Source organism: Portunus trituberculatus, chromosome 12, assembly GCF_017591435.1.
Source record: "Portunus trituberculatus isolate SZX2019 chromosome 12, ASM1759143v1, whole genome shotgun sequence".
In the NCBI taxonomy this organism is placed as follows: domain Eukaryota; kingdom Metazoa; phylum Arthropoda; class Malacostraca; order Decapoda; family Portunidae; genus Portunus; species Portunus trituberculatus.
The window spans coordinates 12,825,896-12,847,524 of record NC_059266.1 but is presented as its reverse complement, the minus strand read 5'-3'; the positions used below and the strand labels follow the sequence as shown (position 1 = coordinate 12,847,524).

At 37.4% G+C, this 21,629-nt stretch overlaps 1 protein-coding gene across 4 annotated transcripts in view; it reads right to left on the bottom strand.

The window, feature by feature from the left end:
• Positions 1-282: 282 nt before the first annotated feature.
• The window catches only part of LOC123502590 (huntingtin-like), a 420,122-nt gene continuing 398,775 nt past the window's right edge, over positions 283-21,629 (bottom strand). For all 4 annotated transcript variants that reach the window (XM_045251746.1, XM_045251745.1, XM_045251744.1 and 1 more), the window contains 2 exons: positions 2,073-2,254; positions 283-1,980 (listed from right to left, as the gene is read on the bottom strand). In XM_045251746.1, coding sequence (XP_045107681.1) covers positions 1,041-1,980; positions 2,073-2,254 — 1,122 coding nt within the window. In that variant the 3' untranslated portion in view covers positions 283-1,040. The remainder of the gene's footprint in view (positions 1,981-2,072; positions 2,255-21,629) is intronic.

Here is a 21,629-nt window from a genome sequence, read left to right as displayed (position 1 = left end):
CTACATCCTTTGACAAGACTGACTCATTTTTCGTGTACTTACCATTGTTGCTCTCTATATACTTCCATCATGCAGAAATGCAAAATAATTTTATATACAATATTTAATCTTGACAATTATTTGTAGTTATCTCTAGAGGTAAACTATAATTTCTGACAAAAGGTAACAGTCCTCTCAGGTTTCTTCAATCACTTCTAACTTTTGGAATTGAACTAAGATAAACTCCAACTTTCATTAATCCCACCTCCCAATCAACAACATTATTTACCCTTTCAAAAAGACTTTTGTGAGGTCAGTATTATTTTTACTCTTGCATAATCTTAACAAACTACAAACTCAAATTCTGCAATGTTCTTTAACCAGCTACAATTTTTATTTTCTTTCCAAAATGACAGCCTCTAAGTAAGAAATCACTGGAATGTAAACATTCAAGAGACTATTTATTAGAAATATCACTCATATATCACAGCCATTTCTACATGTATATGGGTTGGCTGTGATGTTTGAGAATGGTTGATGACTGGCTGTCCTTCCAAATGCCAACCCATCTCTGCAAAGTTAATACTGGGATGAAAAGTTCCCATTATGTGTATATTGTCCCCAGTATCAGATCAGATGGCCATGCAAAGAGAGACTTGCAGCCCTAAAGCCAGTATACTATAGGGCCCCATAGAAATATTTGACATACTGTACATGAAAAATCAAAATATATATAGCCAGATGCCAGATGTGTTCACAAAACAATCAGTCTAATATAATTAATTGTATTACATGGTTATTTTCAACAATATTCCTCTGAATAACTATACAGTCAATTGTTAAATATATATACAGAATATCATATATGTACAAAGCATTCATACCTTATCTTTTCAAGCCATATACAGTTTTAATAAGTCAAAGTGGAAGCTCATATATCTATCACTATGTGAAATTATTACCTTAGAAAGCCAAGTAAAGTAAATATACAAAAAAATAGCATAGTGTGACAACTGAATTTTTTTTATACACATTAAGAATAAAATATGTTTTTCTTAAATTCAATCTTTAATGCAATCAAGCAGCTCCTGAAAAGGAGAGCCAGGAGTGGCCACAGCCTGGAATACAGCTTCAAATTTTACTTTCTGCTCCTCTGTGGCAAGACTTTGCCGGAAGTGGGATGCAGCCAAGCAGAATATCTGTATATCTCTGGCATCAAGTTTACCTAACCGAGCTTGGACTGAAGGAAAGGCAGCTCTCAGCCACCTGTTACTGGATGCCGCAATGAAGAAGCATGTGAGGCACCAGACTGCTAAAGAGACTGGGCTGCGCTGAGTGAAATTGCTGAGAGAGAGAAGCACCCACTCCTGCACCAAACCTTCTCCACTCTCACCAATGGCTCCTTCAAACACCTGAAATAGTGTTGAAGCTAAAAGATGTGGGTGAGGCTGGTGTGAAGAAATGTACTCCGTGATGACTTTGTTGAGGATCTGGCTGGCAGGGAGAATGTCCAGTAGGCAGGGACCCAAGAGGCCAGCCACCACCCCAGCCTCATGAGGGTATCCAACACGGATCCGATCAAAGAAGATGGAGAGCTTTTCCATGACTAGGAGAAGAGTTTCTGGATCAGAGGCACTGCTATCTTGGGAGACTCCTGGTTCTAGGGCTGTGTTCCTAACATTGGCATAAAGGGCAGTAATGAACAAAGGTAGGGCAGCAATGGAGGTGGAGGGTGTACCATTAAGGACTAGATCCATCACTAGCTTGAAAATCACTTCTACAGTACTGCTGGTGAGCTGCTGCACCAACACTAGTCTCTCCACACCACGCAGCACTTGGTGTAGGAGCCTTGGGGTGGTTGAGAGTGAGGCAGCAGTGGAGAGAGCCATGTGAAGAGCAGTGGAAGGCAGTGTGGGATCTGGCAGGGTTTCATAATGCTCCACCAGATACACCCACACCTCCCACACTCCCACTTCATGACCCTCACATTCACGACTTTTTCTGAAATGCCATGAGATGGAATAAGCATTCCTATTTAAGGCAAATCTAAGGAAAAAAAATCACACTAAATAACTGAAAATGCAAGGCCTTACCCATCGTTATATTTCAAGATATAGTTAGCGGCCAGCAAGATGAGTGGTGGGCTGTCCTCTAGGGGTCCCTGCAGCAGATACAACAGACCTTGCACAGCACATGATCGCACTGACACTTGTCCACTCTTGAGTCCTCCTTCCACAATATGCACCACACCTTCACTCAAGGCTGAGCTCACCTCCTGTTATTAGATGTTGCAGTTTAGTTTACACAGTAAATGTGTGCATGCAGTTGCTGTTTTTAGTTACAACAATAATTAATGAAGTTTGGGAATACCTTGTCATTTTCAGCTTCTGCAAAATAAAAATCAAACTAACCCCAGGTATCTAGTATTCTATAGTTCACTATCTATGTAAAACTACCCAAATTATGAGTACAAAATCAATTAATGACTAAGTTAACAATTCCTGTTTTGAGAGACTTATGGATCAGGTTAACACATTACATGCGATGCGACCCACCAGGAGGTCATCAGTTTCTACCACTGTTGTAATCTGACCCACCAGTGGGTTGTATAACAGTTTTCATATATATATTAGATTTTAATCTCACTATTAATATAAAATGAATTATATAGTAAAATTGCAATAAACAGTATGTGTAGGAGGGCATAATAAATACTGATAAATAATATGACACTTATTTAATTTTTAGTATTATAAAAATTATATGAAAAATAGTCTTCCTAGTTTCCAAGTTTTTTTTTTTTTCAAGTACATGTAAAAAAAAAAAAAAAAAAATATATATATATATATATATATATATATATATATATATATTTTTTTTTTTTTTTTCCTGATATTATTTGGGCAAATTGTAAAAAAAAAACCCATTGGTAATGGCTAATGAGTTGCATATATAAACAAACATAACTAAAGAAATAAAAACAGAATAAACTGAAAAAAATCTGCTATAAATATATGAAAAATACTTTTTACTTTTCTAATACATGTAGGAAAACTATATTATCTTGCATTTTTCCTTCAGAAAACATAAAACTTTTCTATAACAAATAATTCAAACAGACATCACAATTAGACTTTCCTTGATAAGCTTCATTAATTTTCTTTATTGATTTTTTTCATAATTTTCCTGATACAGTGGTGTCTCGCGATAACGGACCTCCCAGTAACAGATTTCACTTAATGATGGACTGGACTAACCTTACCTAACCATTTTTCGGGGAATGCTATGGCAGTTTTCTTTTCTCCCTCACGAATCCACAGTTCCCGAGTGACTGCATGGATGAATACATATATGACACGATAAAAAATTTGAAAAAAGACATTCTAGACACTATTGTAACTCATTTTGTTCATATCTGATTTACAAAACTTGTAATTAGGCAGAGAGTAGCGACTGCTTGCCTGTGGGGGGTCACTGGAGTGACACTCATAGTAATATGGGGTTCCAAGCTGTATTTTTTTTTTTTTTTAATGTGGGGAGGAGAGCCAGCCACGGCAAAAAAAGAAAAGATTAAAAAAAGGCCCACTTGAGTGCTGGCTCTCTACAAAGGGAAAAATGTCAGCCAAAATTATGAAGCAAATGCCTTGACACCTCCCTCTTAAAAGAAGACAAGTCGTAGGAAGTTGGAAATACAGATGCAGGGAGGGATTTCCAGAGTTTACCAGTGAAAGGTATAAATGACTGAGAGTACTGGTTAACTCTTGCATTAGAGAGGGATGAGAGGAAGAAGAAAGCCTTGTGCAGGGAGGCCATAGGAGGAGGGGAGGTATGCAGTTAGCAAGGTCAGTCGAACAGTTAGCATAAAAATAGTGATAAAAGATAGAAAGGGATGTAACATTCCGGTGGTGAGAAAGAGGCTGAAGACAGTTAGTTAGAGGAGCGGAGTTGATGAGACGAAAAGCTTTCGATTCCACCCTATCTAGTAAAACTGTGTGACTGGAACCCTCCCAAACATGAGAAGAGCACTCCATACAGGGGTGGATAAGGCCCTTATATAGAGTAAGCTGTTGGAGGGGCGAGAAAAACCGGCAGAGACACCTCAGAATGCCTAACTTCTTAGAAGCTGTTTTAACAAGAGATGAGATGTGAAGTTTACAGTTAAGATTATGAGCAAAGGACAGACTGAGGATATTCAGTGTGGAAGAGGGAGACAGTTGAGTGTCGTTGAAGAAGAGGGGATAGTTGTCTGGAAGGTTGTATTGAATTGAAAGATGGAGGAATTGAGTTTTTGAGGCATTGAAAACTACTAGATTTTCTCTGCCCCTGTCAGAAATCTTAGAAAGATTGGAAGTCAGGCATTCTGTGGTGTCCTTGTGTGATCTGTTGACTTCCTGAAGGGTTGGACGTCTCTGAAAGTATGTATATGGAAAGATGTAGGGTGGTATCTTCAGCGTAGAAGTGGATATAGCAAGAAGTCTGGTTAAGAAGGTCATTAATGAATAATAGAAAGAGACTGGGTGACAGGATAGAACCCTGAGGAACTCCACTATTAATAGATTTAGGAGAAGAACAGTGGCCGTCTACCACAGCAGCAATAGAATGGTTGAAAAGGAAACTTGAGATAAAGTTGCAGAGAGAAAGATAGAAGCTGTAGGAGGGCAATTTTGAAATGAAAGCTTTATGCCACTCTATCAAAAGCTTTTGATATGTCTAACGCTACAGCAAAAGTTTCACCGAAATCTCTAAAAGAGGATGACCAAGACTCAATAAGGAAAGCCAGAAGATCGTCAGTAGACCGACCTTGATGGAAGCCATACTGGCGATCAGATAGAAGATTGTGAAGTGACAGACGTTTGAGAATCTTCCTATTCAGGATAGATTAAAAAACTTTAGACAAGCAAGAGGTAGTTTGAGGGATTAGAACGATCACCCTTTTTAGGAACAGGCTGAATGTAGGCGAACTTCCAGCAGGAAGGAAAGGTAGAAGTAGATAGACAAAGTTGGAAGGGCTTGGCCAGGCAAGGTGCAAGCTCTTGTCCTCCCATCTTCTTCTGTCAACATCACCAAGTCTTCCTTGTCTATCTTTTCAATGCCACTGACTATCTTGTACATTGTTATTAAGTTTCCTCATTCTCTTCTATCTTGTAAGGTTGGCAGTCCCATTTCCTTGAACCATTATTCATATGTTAGATCCTTTAATTCTGGCACCATCTTTGTAGCAATCTTCTGAATCCTTTCTAATCTTCTTATATCCTTTTTAGAGCTCAGAGACCATACCACTGCTGCATATTCCAGCCTTGGACGTATCAGCTTGTGATGATTTTTTTCATCATATCTTTGTCCATGTATTGAAATGCCACTCTTTATGTTAGTCAATATTTTATATAATATATAAAATATCTTGCTTATGTGTTTTTTGAGGTTCAGATTTTCCTGTATAATCACTCCCAAATCTTTTTCCTCTTTAGTCTTCATTATTTGTTCCTCTCCCATCAAATAGTTCAATACCAGTCTTCTTTTGCTCTTTCCTAGTTTCATTATGTGACATTTCTTGGCATTAAACACTAATTTCCACTTCCTGCTCCACTCACAGATCTTGTTTATATCTTCCTGTAACAGTAGACGGTCCTCCCTGGTTTTGATAACTCTTAGCAGCTTTGCATCATCAACAAATAAATTAATATAATTTTTTACCTCAATGTGAATGTCATTTACATAAATCTGAAATATAATGGGGGCTAGCACTGACCCTTGTGGCACTCCGTTTATTATTTTACCCAAAGATGAGTATATATCTCTGATCACAGTTTTCATCTCCCTATCCTTCAAATAATCTCTTGTCCATTCTAGCAAAGTTCCTCGCAGTCCTCCTATGTTCTCTGATTTCCAAAGTAGTCTTCCATGAGGGACTTTATCAAAAGCCTTTTAAATATCCAGGTATACTGTGTCTACCCATCCATCTCTGTTTTCCAGTCCTGCAATAACTCTCGAGTAGAAGCTTAATAAGTTTGATACACATGACCTTGCTGTCCTGAACCCAAATTGTCTGTTCAATATGACTTGCTCCTCTTCTAGAAATTTAACCCAATATTTCTTTGATAATTATTTCACATAACTTCCCTACGACACCTGTAAGTGACACTGGTCTGTAGTTTAGTGGTTCAGTTGCCTTTCCTCCTTTAAATATTGGTATTACATTGGCTTTCTTCCATTCTAGTGGAAACTTCCCTTCATTTACTGAACTTTTAATTATTTCCCTAATTGGATCCAGTCGTTGCTCTTTACATTCTTTTAACACCCAGCCTGATACACCATCTGGCCTCATTGCTTTTCTGACATCCAACTTATCCAATAATCTTCCAATATCCTCTTTATGCACTGTGATCTCCTGTAATCCTTGGCAATGCAATATCCTATTAGGTTCTATGAAATCTTCTACAGTGAACACCATTTTGAAGGTCTCATTCATTATTTCACACAATTCCTTCTCTGTTTGGTATGTCTTTCCTCCTTTAACTATTTTATCTATCGCTTCCTTGTTCTTTGTTTTGCCATTTATAAATTTGTAGAAAAGTTTGGGTTTGTCTCTGCTTTTATTCACATTTCTCAAAGTTTCTTTCTTCCTCTCTCCTTACTCTAATATGTTAATTTCTCGCATCCCTATACTGCCCTTTGTTGTCATTTCTCTGTTTTATGAGTTTCTTCTAAGCTTTGTCTTTTGCCTTTTTAGCTTGTATGCATCTAGCATTGTACCAAATGTGTATTTTTTCTTAACTATAAAAAGGTACATATTTTTTTACTCCTTCATTATATTTCTGTAAGAATATTTTATATTTCCCTTGTATTGTCTTTTCATACATAATGTTTCTCCAGCAAAAAACATCCTTAATTTTTCAAACTCTGCTCTTGCATAATTTAATTTCTCTCCTTTATAATCATCTCTGTAACTTACCTCATCCTCCTCCTAAATTTGTATCTCTAATGTCACATGATCACTTCTTCCCATTGGACTAAGGTATTGTATGATTGGAGGGGGCTCTGGTTTCTTTTTGATTACTAAGTCAAGCAACGATGGTTCTTCTTCCTCCCTGCACCTTACTGACTCCTCCACCCACTGGTCCATTGCATTAACCATAGTCAACTGTAACACTTCCTCGCTCCATTGCATTATCCATTACTTCCATCTCTCTCCCATTTACTTTTTTACAGTTAAAGTCTCCAACTAAAAGTATTCTTCCATCTCTTCTTATTATGTTATCTAGGTACTTAATCACCTCTCTTTGCATATATCTGTTTTTTTCAGTTCCCCATGTATTAGTCTTTGGTGGAACATATGTAACTATGATTTTTCTTTTCTTCAGTTCCTCTGTGTTGACTGTTACTCCCATTACTTCCACTTTGTCTTCATCATATTGCACATCCTCCATACATATCATGAATCATTATTAGCACTCCTCCTCCCCATTTATCTTTCCTGTTTCTCCTCCAGGTATTATATCCCTTCTCTTTAAAGTTAACATGGATCTGCTCTCTTAGTTTTGTGTCAATGATGCACATTACATCTGGCTTTTTCTCTTTCAAATAATCCCTAACCTCCAATATGCTTAATAACAACCCACCTATATTAGTATAAGTCACTCTTAATTTCTTGCCTCCTCCATGACCTCCTCTTTCTTCCGTAGGTACCACTTTTTCAGTCTCATATCTAGAACCCTCCAGGAAAAATTTGTTTTCTCATTCTCCATCCTTTTCTCATTTTTTTCCTCAGCTTAATTTCTTAGCACTTTCTCCTTTTCTCTCTCTCCTCTAGGTTCATATCTTCTTTATCCATATATCCTTGTGTTCAGTATCATCGGCCAGCTTCCCTTTCCTAGCCATAATTTCCTCTACTGCCACTTGGGAGGTTACGTCAGTTATTAGGAGAGGTAAACTGGGAAGATAGTTTTGGAAATAAAACTGCACAGGAGATGTAGGATATTTTTAAGGTTGTAGTAAAGGGTATAGTGATGCAGTGTATCCCTTACAAAGATATAAGGCAGAGAAACAGGAAGCCATTATGGTAGACTCACGAGATAGGTAGACAGATCAGAGAGAAGAAGAGGGCATATAGATAGTTGCAGAAAAGTGGGGAAGATGTAGATTTGATTAGGTACAGACAGGTCAGAGATGATTTGAGTAAGGTTATAAAAAAAAGTAAAAGGCAGGCAGAGATAAAACTAGCTAGAGCTGGGAGTAAAGATCCCAAAAAATTATATAGTTATTACAAGGTCAGTGATAAAAGAAATAAGGATAGGATTGGACCACTCAGAAAAGATGGTGTAGTAGTGGATCAAAATGAAGACATAGTAGAATCATTGAATGAACAATTTTCTTCAGTATTTACTAGGGAAAGAATAGGAAATCCTGTTACAAACAGTGCAATGAGTAGTTTAAGAGTTTTAGAAAATATTGATATAAAACCGGGAATTATTAGGAAATTTATTCTTGAACTAAACGATAGGAAAGCTAGTGGTCCTGATGAGCTACATGCCAGAGTACTTAGGGAGCGTGTAGACAGTATTTCTGAAGCACTTAAGTTAATCTTTGAAAGATCACTTAGGTTTGCTGAGATACCTCAGGACTGGAAGTTAGCTAATGTTACTCCAATATTTAAAAAAAGGTAGGAAGGATGATGCGAATAATTATAGACCGATCAGTTTAACTAAGATACTAGAGAAAATCATTAAGGGTAGTATTTGGGAGCATTTAAATGAGAATAGATTAATTAGAGATACCCAACATGGCTTTAGATCAGGGAGGTCCTGTCTTACAAATTTGCTTGATATCTTAGAATATATTACCAAGGAGTTAGATGATGGAAATAGCATAGATGTTATATATCTAGATTTTAGCAAGGCGTTTGATAAGGTACTGCATAGGAGGCTAGTGTACAAATTGAGACTACATGGGATAGGGGGTAGGTTAGTTGATTGGATTAGTGAATGGCTTTCTGATAGGAAACAGAGAGTAATATTAAATGGGGCAATGTCTGAGTGGAAGGAAGTGGTTAGTGGGGTACCCCAAGGATCAGTGCTAGGACCTCTTCTTTTCTTGGTGTACATTAATGATTTAGATATAGGAATTAGTAGCAAAGTATCAAAGTTTGCAGATGATACTAAGATAGCATGTGCAGTACAGGGTGAAAAGGACAATTACAGAATACAACGAGACCTGGACAGGCTGATAGCATGGGCAGACAGGTGGCAGATGGAGTTTAATTCTAAAAGTGTCAGGTTATGCATTTAGGTAAAGACAACACAAACTTTAGCTATGAGATGGAGGGATGTTGGCTAGAGGCAGTAGAGGAAGGAAAGGATTTAGGAGTAGTGATAGACAGGACTATGAAATTTTCAAAGCAATGTTTAGAAGCAAGAAATAGGGCAAATAGGATCCTGGGTTTTATAAATAGAAATGTTAGTTATAAAAGTAAGGAAGTGGTGCGTAGCTTATATAATTCTATGTTAGGCCCCATTTAGAGTATTGCATACAGGCCTGGTCACCCCATTATAGGCAGGATATCAACATGTTAGAAGCAGTTCAGAGAAGAGCAACTAGGATGATACCAGCATTAAAGCACCTGGAGTATAGAGATAGATTAAAGGAATTAAACATGTTTTCATTTGAGAGGAGATGTATAAGAGGGGATATGATAGAGTTACTTAAAATGTTCTCAGATACAAACTACATAGATGTGAGATCTTTCTTTACCTTAGAGGAGGGAAATAGGACTAGAAATCATGGCAGGAAGATTAGAAAGCAAGGCTGCAGGTTAGATAGAAGAAAATATTTCTTTAGTCATAGGGTGGTAAATTTCTGGAATGCATTGCCAGAGAGGGTTGTAAATAGCACTAGTTTGACAATGTTTGAAAACAGATTAGATAAGCACTTAAATTTATTAGATTTATAATTATGTATAGCACTACATGATAGTTTTTATAAGAAATTTACTATAGTTAAACAAGACATGATCCCCATGTATGGGGATCACAGATTGTAGAGGATTTCGCTGCAGGACTTAGCCCTGTTAATGGGCCAAATATTTACAATTAGTATATAATGTATTGTGTACTTGTAAGCGTATCTTTAAGTACTGATGACGAGGTCGCTGTGCGACTGATGCAGGATAACCTAGATGGGCCCTGGTGGCCCTTTGTTATCCTATTATTTATGTTATGTTATGTTATTCTCTTTTTCATTGGTCTCCTACACCCTTCACTGTATCTTCCTAACCTGATCACTTACTCCACCCCATGGTCTAGTTCTTGCATGCTGTCTTGAACTTGTTTGATAACAGTTTTGGCCAATTCTTACTCTTCACATTTCCTCATGAACTTGTTCAGATTTTTTTTTCCCTTCATCCCAAAAATCCCAAATCTTTTTCTCTTTTTCACCATATTTTGCACAAAATCCTCTTTCTTTTTAATTAATTGTATTACAGCGACTCGTTTTCCCTGAATTTGTCTCTTTACAACCTCTGAAAATTTAACTTTTTCCTCTTCCTGTTCCTGCTTTCATAAATTTTGTTGTTCCTTCAGCTTGTTTTCACCCAATCCACCTTCCACCTTGTTCACAATCCCCTCCTGTACCTTTACCTGTAAGCTCCTTAACCCCTTCAATACGGTGACGCCTATGTGGGCGTCATGAAGCCCCAGTAGCAAATACGGTGACGCCACGAGACGCCATATTTCTTTTCTGAGCTTTCTTCAGTTCAGTTGTCCCGTATAGTGTGTTGGATACCAACTACACACGCCATATGCTGTCCTTGAAATCCTAGTGCTCCTCCCACCATCCTTGTCTCCACCAATGGCATAGACTGTTCCCATATCTCTCTCTCTCTCTCTCTCTCTCTCTCCCCATCTCCCTCTCGAAAGATAAGTAAAATTCGTGAAAACACACACACACACACACACACACACAAATGCATGGTCAGTACAGGAATATGAAGAAATGATAAGTGATACAGGAACATGTCTGGAAGAAATGTTGGGTGGCTGTGAACGAACTATAATGATGGGAGATTTTAATTGTAAAGAGGTGTGTTGGGAGGACTGGTCAATGGAAGGATCAGAGACAACATGGGGAAATACACTATTGACACTGGCAATGGAAAATGTGTTAACTCAGTGGGTCAAAGAAGATACTAGGTTTGGAGGAGAGGAGCATCGTCAAGACTGGACTTGGTCTTTAGTACAGAGCCAATGGTCATTGAGGAGATGAGGGTGGAGTGCCCTTTAGCAAAGAGTGATCATGCAGTTTTGGAGTTCAAGGTGATAGATGAAGAGAAATCTAGAAGAAATGAAGAATATAAAGTGGGAAGATGGAATTATGCCAAGACAGATTTTGGAAACCTAAAGAAATTCTTTCAAGAGACAAATTGGATGAAATTCAAGAGTGCTAAGGAGCAAATGAAAAGTGGAAGGAATTTATAAAATATACAAAGAAGGTGAGAAAAATTTGTACCAATAAGACAACATAGAGAAGTTGGAAAGCAGGACTGGTTTAACGATAGATGTGAAAAGGCTAGAACAAGAAAAGAGGATGCATGGAAGAGGTGGAGAAGGAAAAGACGGATTAAGCAGTGGGAAAGTTACAAAAGAGCAAGAAATGAATATGTGTTGATTAGAAGAGAAGAAAGAAAGAAACAAGAAAAGGATATAATTGATAAATGTAAAGACCAACCAAGGCTTTTTACAGACATGTGAACAACAACATCAAAAATAGAGAAAGTATTGAAAGTTTAGAAGTAAATGGAGTATGCAGTGAAGATCCCAGGAAATGGCAGAGGCTATGAATGGATGCTTTCGGAAGGTATTCACAAAGGAGACTGCTTTTGACAAACCACTGGTAATGGAACAGAAAGGGATTATGAAGGAGTTTCAAGTAACTGTGGAGGAGATCAAGAACATGATGGGGAGTTTAGAAGTGAGAAAAGCTGTGGGACCTGATGGGGTATCAGGATGGATTTTAAGAGAATGCAGGGAGCAATTGGCAGAAAAAGTTTGTGAAGTAATTGATGCCTCATTAAGGGAAGGTGTAGTGCCCCAAGACTGGAAAAGAGCTAACATTGTCCCAATCTATAAATCAGGTAACAAGAGAGACCCATTGAACTATAGACCAGTGTCACTTACAAGTGTGGTAGCTAAGATGTGTGAGAGGGTGGTGAAGAATAGATGGACAGACTTCTTGGAGAAAATGACATACTTTGTGAGTGTCAATTTGGTTTTAGAAAAGGGCGTTCATGCACGACAAACCTGATATGTTACTATTCGAGGGTGATAGATGTAATACAGGAAAGAGATGGTTGGGCTGATGGAATATATCTGGATTTAAAAAGGCCTTTGATAAGGTACCACACGGAGACTGATCTGGAAACTTGAAATGGTAGGAGGAGTGCATGGCAGTTTACTAAAATGGATGGAAGACTTTTGGTAGGAAGAGAAATGAGAACAATAATTAAGGACAGACCATCAGAATGGGGCTTGGTGGAGAGTGGAGTTCCACAGGGATCAGTGTTGGCACCAGTAATGTTCGCGGTCTACATAAATGACATGGTGGATGGGGTGTCCAGTTATGTGAGCCTATTTGCAGACGATGCAAAATTGTTAAGAAAAGTGAGATGTGACAAAGATTGCGAACTACTCCAGGAAGACTTGGACAGAATATGGAAATGGAGCTGTACATGGCAAATGGAGTTCAACACGACAAAATGCAAGAAAATAGAGTTTGGCAAGAGTGAAAGAAGAATCAGGAGTATGTACAAGATAGGAAATGAAGACATAAAACCAGTCATGAAGAAAAAGACCTTGGGGTGACAATTACCAATGACCTATCGCCAGAGAGACATATAAACAAAATAATTGGAGAAGTATTGAACTTATTGAGGAACATAAGAGTGGCGTTCGTATATTTAGATGAAGAAATGATGAAGAAAATAATTACTGCAATGATAAGACCGAGGCTTGAATATGCAACAATACAGTGGGCTCGAACTTAAAGAAACACATAAGGAAACTAGAGAAAGTACAGAGGGCTGCAACAAAATGGTGCCTGACTTAAGAGATTTGACTTATGAAGACAGACTGAAAAGAATGCAACTTCCGACCCTGGAAAACAGAAGAGAAAGGGGAGACCTGATAGCAATATACAGAGTGATGATTGGCATGGAAAAATGGATAGGGAAGATCTGTGTATGTGGAATGAAAGAATGTCGAGAGGGCATGGGAAAAACTAAAATGGCCACTTATAGGAGAGATGTGAAAAATATAGCTTCCCTCATAGAAGGGTGGAAGCATGGAATAGTTTAGACGTGGAAGTGGTCAACGCAAGGAATATTCATGATTTTAAGAAAAGCTGGACATTAATAGATATGGAGACGGGACAACACGAGCATAGCTCTTTTCCCGTATGTTACAATTAGGTAAATACAATTAGGTAAATACACACACACACACACACAGACACGGTTGAGACGGACACACTGGCGCAGTTCACGATCAGCTGATCTTCACTACACCTGTTGTATAGTATTTACAGTGGCCTGGGCAGGTATTGTGGACTCATTTTTTTTTCTCTCTTCATGAAATCAATTATTAAAGAATAATGAGTGAAAAAGATAATCCATCCAAATGCAGACATGAGAATAGAGAAGCTGATGATGACTATGACGGTGAGGAGAAGAGATTGAAGGGTTCGATACTGACAAACTTCACTACTTAAGAGAGTGTTCAATATTGAATGTAAACTAGATAAACTGATAAAGGAGAAGATGGAAATGAAAGAGAATAAGGAACAGGAAATGGAGTTTATAAGACTGAGAGAAAGGATAAGAAAAGTGGAAGAAAATGAAGCTAGGCTAAGAGCGGAAAACGAAGAACTAAAAAAGGAAGTAGCTAACTACAAGAAGCAGATGGAAGAAGGACTCGGTAAAGCCGAGAAAGAAAAGTAGAAGCTGAAAGATCTAGTAAACAAGGAAGAGGAAAGAGTACAGAACGTGATTAAAAAAGAAGTACAAGCATGGAGAGTCCAAGATAAGAAAGATAAGGCCAATTTTCAGGAGGTGATTCAAGAACAACTTAAAGAAAAAGAAGAAAATATGACGAACAAAATTATAGGAGTCCTCAAGACAAAAGAAAATCTAGTTAGAGAAATTGCAGAAAAAAAGAAGAGTGTAGTCGTATTTGGAATAAAAAAAAAATATATAAAATATAGACCAAAAAGAGAAAAAGAAGAAATGAAATCAGTCAAAGACCTACTGAAGAATCTTAATGACGAAGATAGGCAGAACTTGGAAGAGGAAGTAGAAGAAATAAACAGAATGGGACCATATCAAGAAGGAAAAACGAGACCAATTAAAATATTACTAAAATCACAAGCAGCAACAGAAGAAATATTATATAGAACAACAAAACTTAGAGAAACAGAAGGCTGCAAGGATATCTATATAAAGAAAAATAGAAATGAGGAAGAAAGGAAGAGATACAATGAACTGGCAGCAGCAGTAAGGAAAAAGAATAATGAAAGGTCAGAAGAGGAGAAGAAGGCATTTTTTTGGAGAATTGTAGGAGACAGGATAAGGAAATGGTATATAAACGAGAAGGAAGAGAAAAAAGTGGAACAAGTTTAACTAAAAATGATAAAGGCAAAAGACTAAAAATGATGTATACGAACATAGACAGGGTTTTATCAAGTAAATTAGAATTAAGAGATTACATAAGGAAAGAAAATCCAGATATTATATGCCTGGCTGAAACAAAACTAAATGAGGAAATCAAAATAGTCTTGGATAATAGGTATAATGTATGGAGAAGAGACAGAGTGGGTAAAGGAGGAGGAGGAGTCATGATAATGTTAAGGAAGGAGATAGTGATCAATCAAGTGGAATGTGAGGAAGGAAAAGCAGAAGTATTGTATATTAAGATGCATATTAATAAAAAAGAGATAACAATCATTGTAACATATGTGCCACCAAAAACAAATTCATGGACCAATCAAGAATATAAAGACATGATAGATGACACAATAAGGAGTCTAATGAGAATCGTTAAAGAAAGGAGAAAAGTGATATTAGTAGGAGATTTCAACTGTAAAGAAGTGGACTGGGAAAATTATGAAAGTGGTATGGGGGAAGAAGCCTGGGGAGAAAGATTCTTAAACCTAATGATAGACAATATGATGGACCAAAGAGTAAAGGAATACACAAGATTCAGAAAAAACGACGAGCCGGCCAGATTGGACCTAGTTTTCACAAGGGGTATACAAATGAATGACGATATAAGATATAAGTGCCCATTGGGAAGGAGTGACCATGTAATATTAGAAATAGATATAGAAGAAGGAAAGGAAGATAGAGATGATTCATACAAAGGAGACCGATTAAATTACAGAAAGGCTGATATTGAGAATCTCAAGAACTATTTTAAAAACGTAGACTGGGAAGAGATGGAAAACTCAGAGACAATGCAAGACAAATATAACTTATTTTTGGAAATATACAAAACAGGAGTCAGGGAATATGTCCCAAAATATAGACCAAAAGAAGAAGGAAAGAAAGATTGGTTTAATGCAAGGTGTGAAGGCAAAGGAGAAAAGAGATGGAGCATGGAAAAGGTGGAGGAGAAATAGGAATCCAACAAACAAGGAAAACTTCAAGGCAGCGAAATGAATATGTTAAGGTGAGGAAGGAAGAGGAAAAGAACTTGAAAAGATATTGTCAAAAAATGTAAGGAGCAACCAAAATTGTTCTATAGATTCATAAATGGAAAAATTAGGTAAAAAGAAACAATAGAAAGGTTAAAAGGAGAGAACGGGATGGTGGAAGACCCAAAAAGTATGGCAGAACTATTAAATAAAAAATTACAGGAGGTCTTTACTAAAGAATCCAAATTTGAGAGGCCACAGGGTAATAGAGAGATAATCTATATGAGAGATTAAAGTAACCAAGCTTGAAATAAAAGAGTTAATGAAGGAACTGGATGAAGAGAAGGCAATGGGACCGGATGAAGTCTCAGGCAGAATACTGAAAGAATGTAGGGAAGAACTAGCAAGTCCTATATATAACATCATAAAATGCTCAATAGAAAATGGAACAGTGCCAGTAGAATGGAAAAGAGCTGAGGTGATTCCCATATATAAGAGTGGAAGGAAAGAAGAACCTTTAAATTACAGACCGGTATCACTAACTAGTGTAATATGCAAGATGTGTGAACGAATAATAAAGAAACAATGGATCGAGTTCTTTGAAGACAACAAATTAATATCAGATAGCCAATTTGGTTTTAGAAAAGGACGGTCTTGTGTAACTAATTTATTGAGTTTCTATTCTAGAATAGTTGATAGAGTACAAGAGAGAGAGGATGGGTTGACTGCATCTATTGGATTTAAAAAGGCGTTTGACAAAGTGCCACATGAAGATTACTGTGGAAGTTAGAGGAGAAGGGTGGCTTAAAAGGAAGCACATTGAGATGGATAGAAAATTATTTGAGGGGGAGAGAAATAAGGACGGTAGTTAAAGATATGAAGTCCAAGTGGAGAGCAGTAGAAAGCGGAGTGCCACAGGGGTCAGTATTGGCACCAATACTTTTCCTCATTTATATTAACGACATGCCAGAAGGAGTGAACAGCTACATAAATTTGTTTGTTTGCGAAACTGTGCAGAGTTATAAAGCAAAAGGAGGATTGTGAAATACTGCCAGAAGACCTAAATAAGATCTGGGAATGGAGTAAGAAGTGGGAAATGGAATTCAATGTAAACAAAAGCCATGTCATGGAAATAGGAAAGAGTGAAAGACGACCTGTGGGAATCTATAAGATGGGAGATGGTGTAGAACTGGAGAAAGTCAAAAAGGAAAAGGACTTAGGAGTGACTACAAAAAATGGCTACAAAATTGGTCCCAGAACTTGAAGGGATGACATATGAGGAGAGACTAAAGGCTATGGATCTACCCACCTTGGAACAAAAAAGGGAGAGAGGAGACCTGATACAAGTCTATAAATTGATCAACGGAATGGACCAAGTGGATAATGAGAAACTGATCTTGAGAGAAGAATATGACACCCGAAGTACAAGATCGCATAGTAAAAAGCTGAGAAAGGGAAGATGTCTGAGAGATATTAAAAATATAGTTTCCAGAGATGTATTGAGACGTGGAACAGTTTAGATGAAGAAGTAGTGTCTGCAAAGAGTGTGCACACTTTTAAAGTAAGATTGGATAAGTGTAGATATGGAGACGGGGCCACACGAGCATAAAGCCCAGGCCCTGTAAAACTACAACTAGGTAAATACAACTAGGTAAATTGCAGAAAAAAAGAAGAGTGTAATTATTTTTGGACTGAAAGAAAAAAATGTTAAATATAGACCAAGAAGGGAAAAAGACGAAATGAAATCAGTAAAAGACCTACTAAAACATCTGAGTGACGAGGATAGACAGAACTTAGAAGAGGAAGTAGAAGAAATCCATAGAATGGGACCATATCAAGAAGGAACAGTGAGACCAATTAAGATATTACTAAAATCACAAGCAGCAGCAGAAGAAGTACTATATAGAAAAACGAAACTCAGAGAAACAGAAGGTTGCAAAGATATATATATAAAGAAAAATAGAAACGAGGAGGAAAGGAAGAGACACAATGAACTGGTGGCAGAAGCAAGAGAAAAAATAATGAAAGGTCAGAGGAGGAGAAGAAGGCATTTTTTGGAGAATTATAGGAGACAGGATAAGGAAATGGTATATAAAAGAGAAAGAAGAGAAAAGAATGGAGCAAGTTTAACTAAAAATGATAAGAACAAGAGATTAAAAATGATGTATACAAACATAGATGGGATTTTATCTAGTAAATTAGAATTAAGAGATTACATAAAGAAAGAAGAACCAGATATTGTATGCCTGGTGGAAACAAAGTTAAATGAGGCAATAAAATAGACATAGATAAAAGGTATAATATATGGAGGAGAGAGAGAGTGGGTAAAGGAGGAGGAGGAGTCATGATGATGTTAAGGAAGGAGATAGTGGTAAATCAAGTGGAGTTTGGGGAAGGAAAATCAGAAATACTGTATGTTAAGATGCATATTAACAAAAGGAGTTAACAATCATTGGAACATATGTGCCACCAAAACAAACTCATGGACTAACCAAGAATATAGAGACATGATAGATGACACAATAAGGAGTCTTACAAGAATCATTAAGGAAAGGAGAAAAGTGATATTGATAGGAGATTTCAACTGTAAGGAGGTAGACTGGGAAAATTATGAAAGTGGTATGGGGAAGATGCCTGGGAGATAGATTCCTGAACCTAATGATAGATAATTTGATGGTCCAAAGAGTAAAGGAAAACACAAGATTCAGAGGAAACGATGAGCCGGCAAGATTAGACCTAGTTTTACAAGGGATATACCAATTAACGATGATATAAGATACAAGTGCCCATTGGGAAAGAGTGACCATGTAATATTAGAGATGGATATAGAAGAAGGAAAGGAAGATAGAGATGAATCATACAAAGGAGACCGATTAAATTACAGAAAGGCTGATATTGAGAATCTCAAGAACTATTTTAAAAATGTAAACTGGGAGGAGATGGAAAACTCATTAACGGTTCAAGAGAAATATAACTTATTTTGGAAATATACAAAACTGGGGTCAGGAATATGTTCCGAAATATAGACCTAAAGAAGAAGGAAAGAAAGATTGGTTTAATGCAAGATGTGCTAGGGCAAAGGAGAAACGAGATGGAGCATGGAAAAGGTGGAGAAGAAACAGAAATCCAGAAAATAAGGAAAACTTCAAAACAGCAAGAAATGAATATGCTAAGGTGAGAAAGGAAGAAGAAAAGAACTATGAAAAGGACATTGTCGAAAAATGTAAGGAACAACCAAAATTGTTCTACAGATTCATAAATGGAAAAATAAGACAAAAAGAAACAATAGAAAGGTTAAAAGGAGAAACGGAATGGTGGAAGACCCAAAAGTATGGCAGAACTGTTAAATAGTAAATTTCATGAGGTCTTTACTAAGGAATCCAAATTTGAAAGACCACAGGGTAATAGAGACTGTCTATATGAAAGAGATTAAAGTAACCAAGCTTGAAATAAAAAGTTGATGACGGAATTGGATGAGGAAAAGGCAATGGGACCGGATGAAGTCTCAGGCAGAATACTGAAAGAATGTAGGGAAGAACTAGCAAGTCCAATATACAACATCATAAAATGCTCAATAGAAAATGGAACAGTGCCAGTGGAGTGGAAAAGAGCTGAGGTGGTTCCCATATATAAGAGCGGAAGGAAGGAAGAACCTTTAAATTACAGGCCGGTATCACTAACTAGTGTAATATGCAAGATGTGTGAAAAAGTAATAAAGAAGCAATGGATCGAGTTTCTTGAAGACAACAAAATATTATCAAATAGCCAATTTGGTTTTAGAAAAGGTCGGTCATGTGTGACAAATTTATTGAGTTTCTACTCTAGAATAGTTGATAAAGTACAAGAGAGAGAGGATGGGTTGACTGTATTTATTTAGATCTAAAAAGGCTTTTGATAAAGTGCCACATGAAAGATTACTATGGAAGTTAGAGGAGAAGGGTGGCTTAAAAGGAAGCACATTGAGATGGATGAAGAATTACTTAAGGGGAGAGAAATAAGGACGATAGTTAAAGATATGAAGTCCAAGTGGAGAACAGTAGACAGCGGAGTGCCACAGGGGTCAGTATTGGCACCAATACTTTTCTCGTATATATAAATGACATGCCAGAGGAGTGAACAGCTACATAAATCTGTTTGCGGACGATGCGAAACTGTGCAGAGTCATTAAACAAAAGAGGATTGTGAAATACTACAGGAAGACTTAAACAAGATCTGGAAATGGAGCAAAAATGGGAGATGGAATTCAATGTGGACAAAAGCCATGTCATGGAAATGGGAAAAAGTGAAAGACGACCAGTGGGAATCTATAAGATGGGAGATGGAGTAGAACTAGAAAAAGTAAAAAGGAAAAGGACTTGGGAGTGACAATGGAAGAAAATAATCAACCGGTTAGCCATATTGATAGAATTTTCAGAGAGACGTATAATTTGCTAAGGAATATTGGAGTAGCATTTCACTATATGGACAAGGAAATGATGAAGAAATTGATAAGTACTAAAATAAGACCTAGATTGGAATATGCAGGAGTTGTGTGGACTCCCATAAAAGAAACACATAAGAAAATTAGAGACTACAAAAATGGCTACAAGAATGGTTCCAGAATTTAAAGGGATGGCATATGAGGAGAGACTAAAGGCAATGGATCTACCAACCTTGGAGCAGAGAAGAGAGAGGGATCTGATACAAGTTTATAAATTGATTAACGGAATGGATGAAGTGGATAATGAGAAACTGATCCTGAGAGAAGAATATGACTTTAGAAGCACAAGATCGCATAGTAAGAAACTAAGGAAGGGACGATGTCTGAGAGATGTTAAAAATTTAGTTTCCATAAAGATGTGTTGAGACTTGGAACAGTTTGAGTGAGGAAGTGGTATCAGCAAAGAGTGTACATAGTTTTAAAGAAAAATTGGATAAGTGTAGATATGGAGACGGGACCACACGAGCATAAAGCCCAGGCCCTGTAAAACTACAACTAGGTAAATACAACTAGGTAAATACACACACACACACACACACACACACTGAGAGAGGACGGCTCGTCTCGCTGCATACAGGAAGAAAGAAAATACCTATGGTATTACAGGGCCCGGTAACTCTAAGTTTTGTGTCCGTAAATGTCCTACTGTCTCTTAGTGTTGAAAGTGAGTGATATGGAGAGTGATCCCTGAGAGGAGTGTGGACGGTGATCGTTCTGGCCGTAATCAGCTGACAACAACAAAATGGCGTCCAGGCAAACTAGAGACTTGAAGGTTTTATTACTACGCCAAAAGGACTGCAGAAACTTGACATGGATGCAAGAATCCAGGCGCTGGAGAGTAAGTTCCTAAACATTTTGTCAATAGAAGAAAAACTGGATAGAGTTCTAGCCGAGAATGATTCATTCAAAAAAGAGATATACTTGTTAACGCTAGCGAATAAAGAGCTGTTGAAGGAAAAGTAGAGATGGAGAAAGAAACCAACAACTAAGGAAACAATGAAGAAATGAAGGCTAAACTCATGGAAATGGAGATAAAAATATCCGAAGGGACTTGAAGAAGAGGAATGTCTTAATCTAATTGACACCAGGATGAAAGAAGTGAATTATGAACATCTGGAGGTACAAAGGTCGTTTAGGGAGATAGTAAAAAAGCAGGAAGAGGAAAATAAAGGGATTACGCAGAGGAAATGGTAAAGGCACTAAAGGAAAATGAGTGTGGTGAGAGATATGCTGAAAAGAAAAATGTGTGATCATAATAGGATTGGGGAGGAAACTAACAAGAACTGGCAGGACAGGAGGGATAAGGAAAATGACAAGATTAAGTCTTTACTGAACAAGATCTCTGTGGAAGAAGAGGACCTATATGCTGAGGTAGAAGAAAGTGTGAGATTGGGAGCTTTTGAGGAAGGCAAGAATAGACCATTAAAATTGAAATTAAAGTCTCAGGTGGCAGTGGAGGCCTTGTTGAGGAGGGCTTGGAAACTTAAGGACTCTG